The 17,590-nt window shown below is 60.3% G+C and overlaps 1 protein-coding gene across 1 annotated transcript in view; it reads left to right on the top strand.

Annotated features, from left to right (window-relative positions):
• The window catches only part of MAP3K1 (mitogen-activated protein kinase kinase kinase 1), a 49,872-nt gene extending 32,564 nt beyond the window's left edge, over nucleotides 1-17,308 (top strand). Inside the window, exons 10-20 of the mRNA XM_036020151.1 lie at nucleotides 27-293; nucleotides 1,039-1,160; nucleotides 2,704-2,795; nucleotides 3,073-3,262; nucleotides 3,521-4,778; nucleotides 5,106-5,258; nucleotides 5,909-6,071; nucleotides 11,496-11,627; nucleotides 12,839-12,981; nucleotides 13,517-13,648; nucleotides 14,737-17,308. Of these exons, the coding sequence (XP_035876044.1) occupies nucleotides 27-293; nucleotides 1,039-1,160; nucleotides 2,704-2,795; nucleotides 3,073-3,262; nucleotides 3,521-4,778; nucleotides 5,106-5,258; nucleotides 5,909-6,071; nucleotides 11,496-11,627; nucleotides 12,839-12,981; nucleotides 13,517-13,648; nucleotides 14,737-14,886 (2,802 nt within the window). The 3' untranslated portion in view covers nucleotides 14,887-17,308. The remainder of the gene's footprint in view (nucleotides 1-26; nucleotides 294-1,038; nucleotides 1,161-2,703; nucleotides 2,796-3,072; nucleotides 3,263-3,520; nucleotides 4,779-5,105; nucleotides 5,259-5,908; nucleotides 6,072-11,495; nucleotides 11,628-12,838; nucleotides 12,982-13,516; nucleotides 13,649-14,736) is intronic.
• The last annotated feature ends 282 nt before the right edge of the window (nucleotides 17,309-17,590 follow it).

The raw sequence follows: 17,590 nt of genomic DNA, 5'->3' as shown, positions 1-17,590 counted from the left end.
TGAGCTCCCTGTGTGTGTGATTGCAGGTGTTCGGGACGGAACTCGTCGGCTGCCTGTTCTCCAGGAACTGGAGCATCCGGGAGATGGCCCTCCGGCGCCTCTCCCACGACGTCAGCGGGGCGCTGCTGCTGGCCCACGGGGAGAGCGCCGGTCACTCCGGGGGTGGAGGCAGCCCCAGCGCCGCCCCAGGGCCCCCCGCGCCCAGCACCCCGGCAGATGTGGTGGGGGCCTGCTGCAGCGTCCTGTCCATGGTGTGTGCGGACCCCGTGTACAAAGTGTACGTTGCGGCTTTAGTAAGTAGCTTCACTCCGTAACCACAGCATCGCGGGGCGGGCGGCCGGGCTTCCGTGGGTCCTCGCTTAGCGTTGCCGGGGTCCAGGAAAATGTCACTTGGTTTTCCTCTCATGGTCCCAGGACATTGCAGTTTCCCATTTGATCTCTTCATCCATGGGCTCTCACTTGTGCCCCTCTGCGCCCGTGCGCTGCGTGCTGCACCCGTGTGCTGCGTGCTGCAGCCGTGCTGTGCTGCTCGCATCTCCGCGTCTCCCTCCCACACGACCAAATCAAAGCCCTTGACCCGGGGAGAGCAGGGCGGTCGGTTGCTCTGGTCTCTTCGACCTGCTGCCGGTGGACGTGGACGGGAGCTGATTCTCGGTGACCGTCCCCGTGTGGGAAGGCGGGAGCGCTCCCAGGGAGACGGGCTCCACGGCAGATCACTCCCGAGCAGCCCCTCCAGCCTCACCCGCCAGAAGTTGTCTCTCTGGAGGGGGCGGGACGACCAGGAGCACACAGGGTCCAGGGCACAGGGCCCCCGGCGCACGGTTTGGGTCTCCCGTCCCCTGGCAGCGTGACCTCAGGACTCTGAGACTCTCGCTTTCTCGCCGTAAAATAACGGAAGCAGTTTCTGCTGGGTCTGAAATGGAAACCCCTCCACCACCGCCGCCGGGCCTCTGCCCGGCTCTGAAGCTGTGAGCGGCTCTGGGCCGCAGCAGCGTTTGCCCTCGGGGCGGCTGACCTGAGCCCCGGTCTCGCCCCCAGAAAACGCTGCGGGCCATGCTGGTGTACACGCCGTGCCACAGCCTGGCGGAGAGGCTCCGGCTGCAGCGGCTCCTGCGGCCCGTGGTGGACACCATCCTGGTCAAGTGTGCGGACTCCAACAGGTGAGCCCTGCAGCCCGGCCTCCTCGTGCCCCTGGCGGCGGCAGGTGAGGCCGCGTGCCGGGTGTGTGTGTGTTCAGGGAGGCCCCGGGCCCGGGGAGGACGAGGCCAGGACCCGCCCGAGCTCTCCGTGCGGGAGCCCTTCACCATCCAGTGACAGCCTCGTCTCCCTGCCGGCCAGTGGGACGGGAGCCGGCATGCGTGACTGTCAGCGTCACTCCCCTTCAGAGCCTGGGTGACACAGGGCAGGGTCCAGTGGGGTCTTCCTGCCCGACTGTCTGGTCATCGGGACCCCTCCCAGAGAAAGAAGCAATGTCGTTATTTTCTGTGCGATGGAATTTCACTCTAATTAGGACAGCTGATGTCAAATAACAGCCACCCCCCAACTCTATGCACCCCTGCATCCTCCTCAAACATCGACAAGGGACCAGAGTGACCCTCGTTAGAGGGTAAGGACTGGGGGGGAGCATGAGGTCTGTGGACAGGAGCGACGAGCATGGCTGCAGGTCCCCCAGACTCCCGGCCCCTCTTCCCGCCCACCCTGCTCCGGCCCGCCCTGGCCCGCCCGGCCCCACTCCACCGGTGGGGAGGTTCCTTGTCGCTGAGCAAGCACAGCCACCCAGACGGGTGTGTGCCGGGCCTCGGCGGTGAGGAGAGTCAGGGGTCCTGGGTTGCCCCTGCTCGCAGCGCCCTGCCCCACTCAGTCACGGGGTGTGGAATGTGCTGGGTCCCCCTCGGTCACGGGGCGTAGAGTGCGCAGGGTCCCCTTCAAGGTCACGGGGCGTAGAGTGTGCCAGGCTCAGCGCCAGTTGCTCAGCTTCAGCCCGGCACCTGGCTTGTGCAGCCTGCCTCCCACCCACTCCGGCGCACGAGCCCGCAGGCTGGCAGCCTCAGGCTTTCTCGTGGCTCAGGGAGAGCGCTGTGACCCTGAGAACCGCAAGGCAGGTTAGCGGTTGTGAGACGCACAGAAAACTCACGGCACTTCCAGTGGTAGAGTGAGTCTTTTTCGGAGACCTTCGGTGCTCTTGCGGCATTTGTTTCATCGTCTGCTTTCTAAAATTTTAAGCTCAGGTTGTTTACCGGGTCGCTTCAATGAATGCTGCAAGAAACACCGTGAAGAGATTTTTGTGTTTGGAACTCATTCTGCTATATAGGAGAATACAAAGGGTTGGATTAGGAAGGTTTTCTTTTCACTTCGGGAAAGTCTACTGAAAATGAAGAAACCAAAATGTCTTGAGTCTTTCTCATTTTAACAAAATATGCTAATGAAGCAAGCCTTTCTCTTACCTGGTTTGACACTGAAGTCGGTGCTTGCCGTCTGAGAGCCGGGAGCGAAGACTCTGTGCTCACCGTGGAGGGCGGGGCAGCATTCAGGGAGCGAGACCCACTGATGACTGTGGTTATTCATAGCGGCACCGTGAACGCAGCTTCGGCGGTGGAAAGGCGGGCAGTCTGGGGAACGCCTCTCTCCCCAGCCCCGCCTCATGGCCCCGCTGGTGCGCACCCGCCCAGTGCCCAGTCTGACGCCGCGTCCTTTCCTTTCCAGCCGCACTAGCCAGCTGTCCATCTCGACGCTGCTGGAGCTCTGCAAGGGCCAAGCAGGGGAGTTGGCGGTTGGCAGAGAAATACTCAAAGCTGGTAATGACTTTTTACTTAACGTTGACATAGCATGGTTTACTGTTGTCCTTAGTAGACTGTCCAATCTTGTAACTTCTGGTGCCGCAGTTACGGGATTTCAGGGTGACGTGTAAGCTGACTCCGTCAGCGGGCATCAAACGGCACGAGAACCCACGAGAGCAGACCCTGACCCAGCACAGCCCCGGTGCTGGGTCGCCCGCTGCTGTCGGCTCATGTTTTGTGTGAGACCTCAGCATCGCCCCGTGTTGGTCACTCCCCACTGCCTTCCTCTCCACAGGGTCCATTGGCGTCGGCGGTGTTGACTTTGTCGTGAGTTGTATTCTTGGGAACCAAACGGAACTGAACAGCTGGCAAGAGCTCCTGGGCCGCCTCTGCCTGATCGACAGACTGCTGCTGGAGTTTCCTGCTGAGTTCTACCCCCACATCGTCAGCTCTGACGCTTCCCAAGCTGAGCCTGTTGAAGTCAGGTGGGTTTTCGTCTGCCCCCCTGCCCCAGCGCGCACCCCAGCCCCCACGGACACTACGTTTTAGGTTCGGGAAAGACGCAGAAATTGCAGGTTGTGCATGTGGTTACTGCCATCTGACTCACATCAAGACCTGAAGTCTGGGCGGGTCACTTCAGGGGTTTTTGGCGCACCGCTGTGGCTCATCCCGCCTTCCCACCGCCTGCACGTGTTTTGCAGCAATGGTGACCTGCGTGGTAACCCGGCACGTCTCCCTCACAGGTACAAGAAGCTGCTGTCGCTCCTGAGCTTCGCGCTGCAGTCCATCGACAACCCCCACGCCATGGTGGGCAAGCTCTCCCGTAGGGTCTACCTGAGCTCCGCGCGGATGGTCGCCGCTGTGCCCCGGGTGTTCTCCAGGCTGCTGGAGATGCTGAGCGCGTCCGGCTCCGCCCACTTTGCCAGGATGCGCCGCCGGTTGATGGCCATCGCGGAGGAGGTGGACATTGCCGAGGCCCTGCAGCTGGGCAGTGAGGACGCTTTGGACAGTCGACAGGGTGGCCTCCTGCGGGTATCGGGCCGTGACAGCCCCCCGGGAGCCACGGAGCACAGCCCCGCCGAGCACACGGACCCCACGGGGAGAACTGGGAGGGGCCTGCGGGCTTCGAGGCTGAGTGCCAGCTCCGAGGACGTTTCCGACAGGCTGGCCGGCCTTTCCATGGGGCTTTCGGGCTCGGCCACGACAGAGCAGCCAAAGCCCGCCATGCAGACCAAGGGCAGACCCCTCAGCCAGTGTCTAAGCTCGTCCCCCCTCTCCCTCCACTCCCCCTTCGCGCCCCCAGCCCTGTCAGCCCCGTCCTCCTCTGCCCCGGCCGTGCCCGACGGCTCCAGGCCCAGACCTCAGGGGTTCGCTCCCTGCAAAGCTCCTTCTGCATCCCCCCAGACGCAGCGCAAGTTTTCCCTGCAGCTCCAGAGAAACTGCTCTGAAGACAGAGACTCGGACAAGCTCTCCCCAGTCTTCACTCAGTGCGGGCCCCCGCCCTCCAGCTCCATCCACAGGCCAAAGCCAGCTCGGCCGCCCCCTGGCAGTTCTGGTAAACAGGGCGACGCTGCCCAGCACAGCCTGACCCTCGACCTGGACGGCCCGTGCGGGGGTGACGGCAGCTTCGGCAGCAGCAGTCACGCCGTCATCCCCAGCGACCAGACAGTGTTCACCCCCGTGGAGGACAAGGGCAGGCTGGATGTCAACGCGGAGCTCAACTCCAGCATCGAGGATCTCCTGGAGGCGTCCATGCCCTCGAGTGACACCACAGTCACTTTCAAGTCGGAGGTGGCCGTCCTCTCCCCTGAAAAGGACGAGAGCGACAACACCTACAAAGACGACGTGACCCACAACCAGAAGTGCAAGGAGAAGCTGGAGGCCGAGGAGGAGGCGGCCTTGGCCATGGCCATGGCCATGTCGGCGTCGCAGGACGCGCTCCCCGCCGTGCCGCAGCTGCAGGTGGGGGGCGGGGAGGACGTCATCATCATCCAGCAGGACGTGAGTGTGGGCCTCCCGGGGCGGCCCGGCGTGCGCTCTGCGCAGGGGCGTCACTTGAACGTGAGCTCCTCGTTAGAAAGGGGGTTCTCCTCGTAGGATCAGTCGTAGCGTCTGTGCCACTGTTGGGACAGAACTGCCCCTGCCTGTTTCGGGGCGCTTCTGGTCCAGCCTCGCCGTGGTGGCCCCTCTGCCTGGGCGTTTGTCACCAGCACAGTCCCCGGGTGGCTGGGGAAGCCAGACAGCGAGCTCAGGGTCTGGCCAGGCCAGCCCCACAGCCTCTCCCTTTTCTGACGTGACAGTCAAGAGATGCTCTCGTTCCCTGTGCAGACGCCGGAGACCCTGCCGGGGCACACCACGGCGAAGCTGCCCTACCGGGAAGACGTGGAGTGGTTGAAGGGCCAGCAGATAGGCCTGGGGGCCTTTTCGTCTTGCTACCAGGCCCAGGACGTGGGGACCGGCACCCTGATGGCTGTGAAACAGGTGCTTGTGCAGCTTGGACAAAAGGGGCTGAGATAGCGGGCCTGAGAGCGAGCGGCCCTGCATGTTCAGGCTTCGGGTCTGCAGGTTTCCGGAAACCTCCGTTTCAACGGAGATGGTGCTGAGGCCTCACGCGCTCTGGGAAAGTGAGCCCACGGTTGTTGGGCGCGGCTCCAGGTGCAGGCTGTTTGGGGCCTCATCTGTGTTGTATTCTTGGTAGAGCTGGGCTTCCCTCCTCCCTCCAGCGAGGGGACCCACACACAGGCCCCCGGGGCTCTGTGGTCCACCTTCCAGAGCTCGGGCGCTCGCCGAGCCAGGGAGACGCGAGTGCTTGCACTCCCACCTCACGCGGGACCCTCCCCCGGGACCAAGCGTCCCCACTCGGCGTCGTCCTCGGCGGTTCTGGAGGACTGGCCAGGCCCGTTTTCTTTTTGGTCATTTTCCTGATCGTTTCACTCGTTCTAAAGCAAGATTCTTACTCTCTCAGAGAGTTGGGCCAGGTTTTCTGTAAAGGGTCTACACCACACTCACGAGCACGAACGCCATCAGCTGGTAACAGAGGAGCTCATGCGGACCTGTCCGGGTCAGACTGCTGACAGGGACGGGGACCATGGCCATGCCAGGCTCTGTGAGCATGGGGTTTCTTGGCACAGGTGACGTACGTCAGAAACACGTCGTCGGAGCAGGAGGAGGTGGTGGAGGCGCTGAGGGAAGAGATACGGATGATGAGCCATCTGAGCCACCCCAACGTCATCAGGATGCTGGGGGCGACGTGCGAGAAGAGCAACTACAACCTCTTCATCGAGTGGATGGCAGGTGGGTGCCTTCCATGCTGCAGAGCGGGTGCAGCGCGCGGGCTCAGTGCTCTGCTAGCGAACGCACCACCTTTCTGTTGACAGCCCGGCCTCTGAAAGTGGGCCATCCCCGATGCAGTGGGGTGAACGGTGGACACTGTGTTGTCCTTCACGGAGACACAAATAAGGCATCCATCACTTCTACCTCTTAAACTTTTTCGGCGTTTCTTTTAAAATGATCATGTAGCACTGTTTCATAGGAACTGTTTTTTTTATCCTCTAGGTATAAGATCCATATTTTTCTAGGTGGCCTTCATTAATTGGACAGGTACAAGAGATGTCTTAACACTGATTAAGAGGTGACGTGAAGATTCACCTTAGGCAGCAGGCACTGGTGTGTGACATCAAACCTTGTCCGCCACGCCAGCCAGGGAAGATGGCACTGCATTTTGTGTTTGAAGGGCGTGTGCCCACTTACAAATCAGTCCTTCCTGGTGGAGGCGCAGTGGCAGTGTGTGCACGGGCGCGTGACATGGTGATTCCGCACGTACATGCCTTATGAGGGGCCAGCACTCGAAGTCTCTGACCACCCGTTGCCAGAGTGAGGGCAACGCTGTGCACTCCCGTACCTGTCGTACGCGCTGCAACCCTGCGGCTGACTCACTGTGCAGGCGGGAACTCAAGCCTCTAGAGCCCGCCCCTGCCCCCGCCCTCTCCCCAACAACGGTGCCCGTCTGGGAGCTCATGTCTCCGAGCCATCCCACTTGTTCATCTGCGTGTCCTTCAGCTGCTGCCTGCGGCGGGGATCCTGTGGTTTGTCTCTTCCTGACTCACATCAGTGCACAGCACACCCCCCCCAGGTCCAGCCCGGGTCTCACGAATGGCAAGGTTTCATCTTTCCTAGTGACGGAGCAGCGCTCTTCCTTCTTTACCCACGCAGCTGCCATCAGACACCTAGACTGCCCCCATTTCTCACGTGCTGTAAATGGCACAGCGACGAACGTAGGGATGCGCACATACCTTTTCCAATCGCTGCTTTCTGTGTCTTCAGAGGAATACCCAAGAGTGGACTTGCTGGGTCATTTGTAGCTTTAATTTTTTTTTTTGTGATATCTCCATACTGCTTTCCACAGCGGCTGCACCACTCTGCATGCCCACCAGCAGTGCATGAAGGTTCCCTTTTCTCCACGTCCGCACTAACACTTGTCGTTTGTGGACTTATTGATGATGGCCATCCTGACAGGCGTGAGGTGATAGCTCACTGTGATCTACATTTGCATCTTTCTGATTATTGCTGTTGAGCACCTTATGTCCATTGGTCATCTGCATGTCCTCTTTGGAGAAGTGTCTGTTCAGGTTTTCTGCCCATTTTTAAAAGGTTTGTTAGGGGTGTTTTTCCTTTTCCTCTTCTCTTCTTTTTTGGGTTGTTTGGTTTTTTGATGTTGAGCTGTACGGGTTCTTTGTGTATTCAGACCTTGACCTCTTATCAGACATATCAATGTGAATGTCTTCTCCTCTTCGTTGACTGAGCAGTTGACTTTGTTCTGTTGATGGTTTCCTTTAATGTGCAAAAGCTTTTGTTTGATGTAGTCCCATTTGTTTGTTTTTTCCCTTTTGTTGTCCTTTCCTGAGGACACGCATCCCAAACACACATTACTAAGACTGATGTCAGAGTTTGTGCCTGTGTTTTCTTACGGGAGTTTCATAGTTTCAGGTCCTACATGTCCGTCTTTAATCCATCTGGAATTTCTTTTTGTGTGTGGTATAGAAAGTGGTTCGGTTTTCCTCACACCATGTATCAGAGAGACCATCTTGTCCTTGGGCGTGCCCACCTCCTTTGTTGTGGATTAATTGACCATATAAGTGTCAGTTAATTTCTGGTCTTCCTAGTCTGTTCCGTTGACTTACGTGTCTGTTGTGTGACAGTACCGTCCTACTTTGATTATTATAGCTGTATAGTCTAGTTCTGAAATCAGGGACCGTCCTTCTCAAGAGTGCCCTCTTCGTCTTTCTCAAGATTGCTTTGGCTACTCGGGGTCTTGTGTGTTTCCATGTAAACTGTGACATTATTCGTTCCAGTTCAGAGAAGAGCACCGTTGGTGCTCTGATAGGGTTGTACTAGGGTTGTACTAAATCCGTATCTTGCTTCGGGCAGTCTGGACATTGGAAAGACATTGACTGCCCCAGCCCGTGAGCACGGGACGCCCTCCCGCCCGTGTGTCCTCTTCAGTCTCCTCCGCGTCTCAGACGTTCCGAGAGCAGGCCTCGCGCCTCTCTGGTCAAACTTATTTCCAGCTGCCTTAGTCTCTGAGGTGCGGCTGTAAATGGGATTGTTCGCGTGGTGTCTTGAGGCGTTTTTTACTTCTCCTTGATTTCCTTGTTATCCTGCGGCAGGTCCAGTAGAAGGTGGTTGTTTCGTCTCCACGTGTTTGTTTTTCTGGTTTCCTCCTCACAACTGGTTTCCAGTTCCGCGTTTCCGTGGTCGGAGGACACGCGCGGTGTGAGATCCCGGCTTCTTGAGTTTGCTGAGACGTGTCCCGCGGCGCAGCGCGCGGCCTCTCCTGGAGCGGCCCCGTGCGCACCGGCGCAGGGGAAAGGGGGCAGGGCTCTGCCGCCTCTGCCGCGCGGCTTCCTCCGCCGGTCCCTGTGCAGACGGCTCGCCCGCTGCTGCGAGCGGGCCGTGCAAGCCCCTGCGGCGGCTTTGTTCTCCACCGCTCACCTCGCCCGAGGAGACGCCTGTTGGCTCTGGAGACAGGGAGGTGACGGGGGCATCGGTGTGACGCGAAGGACAAATGTCCGCCGGTGGCCTCCCGTCCGCGCCGCGACCAGGGGCCGACCCCACAACCGTTCGGAACGCGAGAGCACGCTCCGGCCCACTCAGCCCCCAGCGGGGCCCGTGACCGCACCGCCGCCGCCGGTCTGTCCCTCGGCGTCCGGCCGCGCCCAACGCTGGGCGCCCCGCCCCCTCAGACCGGCCCCGGGCCGCCTCCTCCCTCGCGGCGCGGCGCCGCGCCCTTCTGTGTCCCTCCGCGCCGCCCGGCGGACGCGCAGTAGTACCCCCCCCCCCCCCCCCGCGGTCTGCCCCCGCCCTTCCCTGCGGGCCCGCGGGCCTTCGCGCCCGACGCGCATCCCCTCGCAGGCGCCCGCAGAGGGGCGTTTGTTTTTCCCGCCCCCTCGGCCCCCCGGGCCCCCCGACTGGAGCGCCTAACCCGCTCCAGTCCACGTCGTGGTGGACAGACGGGCTGTGTCCGCCGCCGTCCCGTTGCTCCCTGCCTCCTGGTAGTTCTCGTCGCCCTCCGGCCGCCCCCCGCTCTCTTCCAGGGGCCGGCGGTCTCCGCCGGGGTCGCGCTCGCTGGGCTCCCCGCCCTCGCTGCCTGTCTGCCCGGGGTCCCGGTGCGGGACGGGGCCCCGGTGCGGGACGGGGCCCCGGTGCCGCGAGCCCTGTGACTCGGCGGTCGCCGAGGGCGGGGCGCACTCCAAACGCTCCCGCGCCCTATGTGGTCGAAGTCGTTTCCCGCGTTAGTGGTCGTGCTCGCGCGTGGCCTCTCGGCCTCTGTCCCGCCGCCCTCGCACCAGCCCCGTGGGCGGGTCGGCCGGTCCCCCCCAGGCTTACTCGGCGTCCGTCCTCCGTCCTCCGGCGGGGAGCTGCCCCCGCGCTCTCTCGGGTTCGCTTCCGGCCTCCCCCGCCCTGCCGGCCGCGCGTTCCCGTGCGGGTCGGTGCTGGCGGCCGCCTGCCTCGGCTCCCGCCGGTGTGAGAGGCTCGTTCTCTCCCTCGTGTCTGAGCACGAGCCGCACCAGGCCGCCCGCGCTGGGCCGGAGGCGTTTCCTGTCGTCCCCCGGAACCCTGTGCCGCCCCGCCCCGCCCCCTGCAGCCGCCCGCCTTCCGGTGCGCCGGGCCGGAAACCGGAAGCCGGCCGCCCTCCAGGCGCCCTCCTCGCCCTAATGAGGGCGCGTCCTGGGTGGGCCTCCGCGCCCCCTGGACCGGCTGTCTGTGCCCTTCCCCGGGGGGGGGGGGCAGTCTTTAGTCGTCATTTCTCCAGACCCGTTTCCTGTCCCTTGCCTCCCTCTGCCCCCCCCCCCCCCCCCATGACGTGACTGCTGGGACCCTGACGTCGTCCCCGGGGTCGCTTCGGCGGCCCCCGCTAGAGGCCGCGCTCCTCCTGCTGCGCAGACGCGGTGCCGCGCACCCACTCCTCTGTCCTGCGTCCTCTGACCGGCTGCCGTGGCTCCCTGGGGCGCAGCCTCACCTCCGCTCCGTCCCGAGGGCGCTGCCGCGCTTCCCCCGCGTCCGCCGGCGTCCTGCGGGCTGTCCTCTCCAGTGTGCGGCCCGGCGGACTGCTCACCTGTTCCCCTGGGCGCCGTCTCTCAGGCTTTGCGGTGTTTTCATTCGGAAGATGCTCCTCCGTCTCCTCGTTTTGCCTCCCTCTGTATCCCTTCCGCGTGTTCGGTGGATCAGCCACACCTCCCAGTCCTGTACGCGTGGTCCTAGGTGGAAGGTGTCTCGTGGGGCCCAGTGGCCCAGTCCCCTGGGCAGGTGCTTCAGGGTCTCCTGTGCAGGTAAAATGCCCCGTCCTGGGAAAGCTGGGCCGGGACTGCTGGGGTCCCACCAGCAGTTTCCCTTCACGTGGGCGGGGATTGGTCAGGGGTCCTCCTCCTGGTGCAGTGCCCCTGGGGCAGGGGGGACCACCGGGCTGTGGCACCTCTCCCACTCAGGAGTCACCATGCTTGTGGCAGGGTCCTGATCAGACCTGTCTCTGCCCCTCCTTCGTGTTTCCACGCGGCTTCTCTGTATCTGTGGGGCCGGATACACTGTTCGGCTCGTCTTCGGTCGCCCCACCTGGTTGTAGCCTGGTGTGTCTCCGGCAGGGCGGGCCCGGGGTGCCCACCTCGACCTCCGCCGTCCGTTCTTGAGTGCATGCTCGGTGTGGGCCGTGGCTGGGTCGGTGGTGCCGTGGAGGTTGGTGAGTACAAACACGTGCTCCTGAGGGTCCTCCAGGTCACGGCTGGTGAGCAGTTGGCTGCCAAGCCTCCGCTGGGTCTGCGGCTCTGCCCCGATCCCTCCTCTGCCCGTGACAGGTCAGCACCGTCTGCTCACGGCCTTGACACAGGCGCTCGGTGCATCTCGGTCTAAAAGACAAGCAAATTGTGCATTTAAGAAATAGTCGCATGCAAAATTGTTAACTTTTGAAACTTTCTGAAATCTTGACCTTCCAAAAAACTAGTCCGTGAGGGTTCCATGAAAGTCTCCTAATTGATAGGTTTCGAGATGACTCAGCTGTGCTAGCTTCTAGCTCAGTGTCCCTTCTGACGCAGTGTGAGTGCACACCTCAAATGCAGGTGTGGATGTGAGCTCACAGGTGCAGCCTGATGTCGTTCAAGTGTGATACATAATTCCCGTTCTGGCTTCAGTGTATGATGATACTCCTGTTCTATGTTTGTCTTGCAGGGGGGTCTGTGGCTCATTTGCTCAGTAAATACGGAGCCTTCAAGGAGTCAGTAGTGATTAACTACACTGAACAGTTACTCCGTGGCCTCTCGTATCTCCACGAAAACCAGATCATTCACAGAGATGTTAAAGGTAGGATTTCTTTTCTAAGATTCTATTTATTCATTTTTAGAGAGAAGGGAAAGGAAGAAGAAAGAGGGGGAAAGAAACATGGATGGGTGGCCTCTCTCGCCCCCAACCCCGTCTGTGGGGGAGGGGTCAGGGCAGGAACAGTGTGACTCGCTCCCCTGGAGCCCCACTGCCGACTGAACTCTCCTGTGAGAGTGGGCGTTTCTCCCCTTTCCGCACCCCACCGTGTTTCACAGCCAGAGGCTTCGAGTCTTTAGTTTGCCGGCCTGCCAACCCTGCCTCGCTGGCGACAGGTCCTCTCCACCTGCCCAGCTGCCCGTCTCCACCCCTCCTGCTGATCCAGACGAACGCTTCTTTAACTCCCGAGTTGTCTGAGTTCCACGCAGTTTGATTTTTGGGCAGTTCCGGTTACTTGTTGTTTTTTAGTTGGTTGTTGTCCTTCTTTGGTTGTGCGGGGAAGCAGAGTGTTTCTGCCTATGCCTCCGTCTAGGCTGGGAGTCTCCACAGATCACAGCTTCGATTTTCTGGCGGGTGTCTTTGTCTAGTATTTGGCATAATAGATTTAAGTACTTTAACAACTTTTGGTTTTGTTTTGGTTTTCGCTTGAGCAGTGTTGCTCAGTGGGTTGAGTGTTGTGCCACAAAGCTGAAGGTCCCTGGTTCTATTCCCGGTCAGGGCACCTGCCTGGGTTATGGTCCCACTCCCAGGTCGGGCACGTGCAAGAGGGCACCAGTTGATGTTTCTCTCCCACTCTGTCTCTCCCTTCCCCCCCTCTAAAAACTGACTAAATAAAATCTTTTTTAAAACTGTTAATTTTTTATTAAGCTATAATTGTGAAATTACAGTAATTTGACTTGGTCTATGTCAGTACGTTTCAACAGAACTTGAACTTAAAACGTAAACTACACTAAAATTTGGGTTTTGAAGGAAGATTTTTGCTGGGAATCACTTTGTTAAAGGATTTTAACACTTACTCAGTGTTCCCCTGAATCTCCGCCTGGATCTCCTCGTGCCGGACCCGTGGCCAGGTCTCCCCCCGGGGGCTCTGGGCTGCGTTCATGTCGCACTGCGGAGCCCTGGTGCCTGCAGCGGCGCAGGGACCTGAGAGAGTGAATTCTCTGGACCTCGTGGTCCTCTTCCTTCGTTGGTCCTTGTCCTGTGTCACTCGGAGTGTCCTGCCCGGTCTGTGATCCGTCCCGTGTACTTGCCGGCAGGTGCCAACTTGCTGATCGACAGCACGGGTCAGAGGCTGAGGATCGCCGATTTCGGGGCTGCGGCCAGGCTGGCGTCAAAGGGGACTGGCGCGGGGGAGTTCCAGGGGCAGCTGCTGGGGACCATTGCCTTCATGGCACCAGAGGTGAGGAGTGGCTTTGCGTGTGCCGGGAATTCTGGGGACAGTGTCGCACCCAGATCACGAGCAGCGCTGCCCAGTGTGCCCTGCTTTTCCCTCTGCGTTTTAGCACGATTCTTAAAGACGGGTCTCGGTGGAGGTGCTCACAGGCTGTTTCAGCAAAGCACTGTCCGGCTGTTGGCAGTGGCCGTGTTGCAGGAAACCCACAACACACAAAACAGAAGCAGGTCTCTTGGGGTCGGGGTCGAAGGTCAGCTGTTGCTGGCCTGAGCTCCTCCCTGCAGCACCGTGATTCCCGCTTCTTCCTCCGACGTCCCTGGCGGAGTGGTCCGGGGCAGCTATGAAGCTCTGTGGGTTCAGGCGACTCGGCAGCACCACACCACTGCCCCAAACAGTTTTGTGCCGCGTGTGGGTTAAGCTCGTCCATGAAGTGAACGGGACACCGGGCAGTCCACGGGATCGTGGGTCGCACCTTTGTGCCACAGAACAGCGCCCCGCCTCTCCCAGGGCCCCTACCCCCACTCACACCCGCTTCCCCCAGGTGCTGCGAGGCCAGCAGTACGGGCGGAGCTGCGACGTGTGGAGCGTGGGCTGCGCCATCATCGAGATGGCCTGCGCCAAGCCCCCGTGGAACGCGGAGAAGCACTCCAACCACCTGGCGCTGATCTTCAAGGTAACGGAGGGGCGGCCGGCAGGGGGCCTCCGTGACTGCCGATCTCACAGGGAGGCGTGTGCTCTTGAAATAAACGAGTGCACACGCATGCGCGCAGACACGCCGCTGGGGTGCCGTGTGGCAGGGCGGGGCCGGCGGGTGCGCTAGGTCGGTTCTTGCCAGCAGCGGCTCCGTCCAGCTGCTGTGGCCACGGAATCAGCAAGCGCCGAACCCCTGCTCCTGGCTGAAATGTGTACATAAGTACACACAGCAAACTCCCGAACTTAAACACCGAAGCTCGTTTTTAAAGTCTAGTTTACTACCTTCTGTATTTCAAAAGCGCGCCCCCGTGAGCTGCCGGGTTCTGGCTGCTCTCCCTCCTTGACAACGCCGGTCGCGCCCCCCCCCCCGCCTGAGGCGGTGCTCGGGCTGCGAGACGTGCTGGGCGAGGACCGGGGTCGGGCAGGCCTGGGGCGCGCCGGGCCCGCCCTCTCGCGGCCGTGAGACCCGGAAAGGCACTAGCCCTGTCTGCAAAGCGGCTGTCACACAGCACCCACTTCCCGGGCTGGCTCTGAGGACAGTCGGGAGCTCTGGGCCAGACCCCGCCCCGCCTCTGCCGGCCCTTCCCGCCCAGGGAGCCCATTCAGCGCCCCAGGGCCGGGCGCTTTGCTTCCCGGCCGCTCAGCCGACTGGCAGGGGCCAGCCTTTCTCCCGCTGCCTCTGCGCAGCACAGACGGAAGGTGCGGAGCAGCCGCGGGCCGCGCGTGCTGGAGAGGGGGCGGGAGGGGCGCAGAGGTCACCCGCGGGGCGACCGCACTCCTCTGGCGTTGGGGTGCACGCAGCCCGGCTCCCTGGAGGCAGGAGGCCCGCGCGGTCCGGCGGTCAGGGTGCGTCTGACCAAATTCTGACACCCTAAACCCTGCGGGCTTCTGAGAAGAAACCCGCCTCGCACCCTGTTCGCCTCGCGGCCCCCACCGCGCGGCAGCCCTCCCTGCGTGGGCGGGGCAGGGCGTGGCGCGGCGGGGACTCTGCGCCCGCGCCCGGCCCCAGCGCCGGGGGCCTCGTGCAGCCGCCTGCAGCCTCCTGCAGCTCTGCTCTCCCTCCCGCAGATCGCGAGTGCGACCACGGCGCCCGCCATCCCGCCCCACCTGTCTCCCGGGTTGCGGGACGTGGCTCTGCGCTGCTTAGAGCTCCAGCCTCAGGACCGACCTCCGTCGAGGGAGCTGCTGAAGCACCCCGTCTTCCGCACGGCCTGGTAGCCTGCCGAGAGCTGCGGTGGAGTCGGGACGCCCGCCGAGGCAACCTCCGTGGGCGGCCACGCGGGCAACCTGCTGGCCGTGCGGCCGCTGAACCGCCGCGAGCGGCCCGGCGGGGAAGCCCGTACCTAAGCACGTGATCGACAAATCATGGTCTGCGCCTGCGCCTGCGCCCGCGCCCCGCCCGCGGCGCCCACACCCTGCGCCTGCGCAGGACCGCGAACTGTGCCTTTCCGGGAGACGCGGCCCGGGCGGAGCCTGGTGGGCGCTGTCGTCCCGCCCCGTGTCGGAGCGCCTTCCCGCCGCGCTGGCCGAGGGGGCGCTCGGGTCCGTCCTCCTCCGGTTTCCGTTTCTCTCCCGCGCCCCGTGGTGCCGCCGCGGGGTTCTGACGCCCGTCCCGTCCCGTCCCGTCCCGTCCCCGTCCCCGGCGAAACCAATCGGTGTCTGCCTCGCCTAGGTCAGCATATGCTGTGAGTAGCCGTGAAAAGCCGCATTTTTTAACGTCGTAACTTCTTCATGAGCCACAGTTGACCTTTATTTTTTAAAGCCTGGGTAGTTGTGGTTCTTGTGCATTTTACTGTGGGCCCAGTTATTTCACTTTCGGAAATTATGGTTCTGTATTTTCATTTCACCTTCATTTTTGTTTAATGTTCAGGGAAAGGTGATCTTTTCAAACCAGAAGAAAATAGAACTAGGTGTGAACTAGCATTTACTGAATATCTTGCTGTGGCAAGAGTTTTTTAATACGGAATTTCATTCGTTTTTAACATTGGGATTTCCACTACCTTCATTTGCGTCCGTCACTGCTCTCCTCATGCTGCATGTAAGTGAAAAGCGACTGTCCGCTCGGTGCAGCTCGCAGCCGAGATCAGGGTCACCTTGAAGCCTGTGGGCGTCTGGGGTGCGCTGGTCTGGCTCGTAGGCCGCGCCCCAGCAGTTAGTCTCCCCGGGTCCCAGCCCGTGGGCGCGGGGCTGCTGCTCTCCTTCTGGCCCGGAGGCCGCCGATAGGTCACGACAGAAAACTAACCTCGCTGCTCAGCCACCAGCGAGCGGTGATGTTTTCAAACGAGGGGTTTGCTGTGAACTTGGAAAACGTGTTCATAAAGAAAAGTGGGATTGAATCTCATTTACATGCCGATTCACTGGATTTTGGACGGACCCCTGACGGTTCCCGCGCCGCTGCATTCGGTCGCGGGGAATCCGGAAGGAACATGGCAGCTCTTGTGTCCTTTCCTGTTGGGTTTTGTGTGTGTGTGTGACTCTTTAAATCAAGTACTGACTAAGTATTTAATACACCTTTTTGAGATGTTCAGTTTTAACTCTTCAGAAGCCAGCTGCATCGTGGCAGGATGAAACAGAATTGGTTGTTCTCAAAGACTCAGGATAAACTAAATAAGCTACATAGAGTGCATTTGCAGTGCACGGCACAAATTGGAAGTAAAACAAGTTACCAGATGAGTTTACAGGCGCGCGTCGCGTATGATTTTTAAAAGGCAGTTTTTAAATGTGAATGTGTTTCTTAGTGAAATTTTACATTCCTTGGTTTTGGAAGATTGGCAATATTTGAAGAGTTAAAAACTGTGCTGAAATGTGAAGTTTGGTAGGTCTGAACGTGTTGTACTTGACTGTTTTATTCTCTCTCCTCTTTCGGGCTGCTCAGAATTCTCACGGCTCTAATGACGACCGTTTCCCGGTCTCTCCTGTGCAGGCTTCACGGGTGCGTTCTTGCCATTGTACGTCCTGGAGGGTCTCCGGGCAGGTGGGCCCCGGGGCGGGGAGGGTGGGGTGGAGGCGCAGAGCTCGCCGACGGAGCAGGCTCGGCCGTCAGTGTTCGCTGCAGGGCCCGTGCCCTCCGCCACCCAGACCGGGCGCTGGGGGTCGGGGTCGGCGTCCGGGGCTGCGGTCGGGTTGCGGTTCCCTCCGCTGGCTGGTAATGGTGGCGTGCGTTCGTTCGTTCGTTCGTTCGTTCGTTTTATTTTCAATGCAAATGTGATGTAATATTCTTATTTTCTTTGGATCAAAGCTGGACTGAAAATTATATTGTGTAATTATTTTTGCGTTCTTAATGTTATTTGGTACTCGAGTTGTAAGTCACGTCTACTGCTGTGGGTCCCAGTCTCTGCTACCTCAGGTGTACCTATAGCGTTCTCTTCTACCAAAGCTCACTCTCTCACTGAACCCTGTGTGCCGTGTGACTATGATTCCTAAGACTTCCAGGGCTTAAGGGCTGACTTCTATTAGCACCTTACTATGTAAGCAAATGTTACAAAAAAAAAAATCTCTGGGTTAAGAAAATTTGGCTTAAGTGTATCCTTTGTTATTTTAAATATATCAAGATATTTTAATTAAAATTTTTACCCCATTGAACGAATTTTATAGTATTTGTACCTATTTTGGTGTTTTGTCTTTATAGTAAATAAAAGTTTTTGAACAAAGGCTGCTCCTTTCACGTACTTGGAAATACCGCCGCACTCACCAAGGGCTGCCCGAACACCACCACGCGCTACCTCGACCCTCCGCCCAGGGCTCCCCCGGGGGTCTGCCCGCTGCCCAGGCGGGTCCCTCGGCAAAAGGACCCAAGCCGAGGTCCTGCGCTACTGCCTGTCACGTCCTGTGTGCCGGCCCCGGTCAGTCCCGAGTCGTCCCTCAGACCTTCTGACCGACCGTGCCATCCCCTCGCACACAAACACACCCTGGGCCACAGGCG

The sequence above is a fragment of the Phyllostomus discolor genome, chromosome 3, assembly GCF_004126475.2.
Source record: "Phyllostomus discolor isolate MPI-MPIP mPhyDis1 chromosome 3, mPhyDis1.pri.v3, whole genome shotgun sequence".
Lineage (NCBI taxonomy): Eukaryota > Metazoa > Chordata > Mammalia > Chiroptera > Phyllostomidae > Phyllostomus > Phyllostomus discolor.
This window is presented reverse-complemented; position numbering and strand designations above follow the sequence as displayed.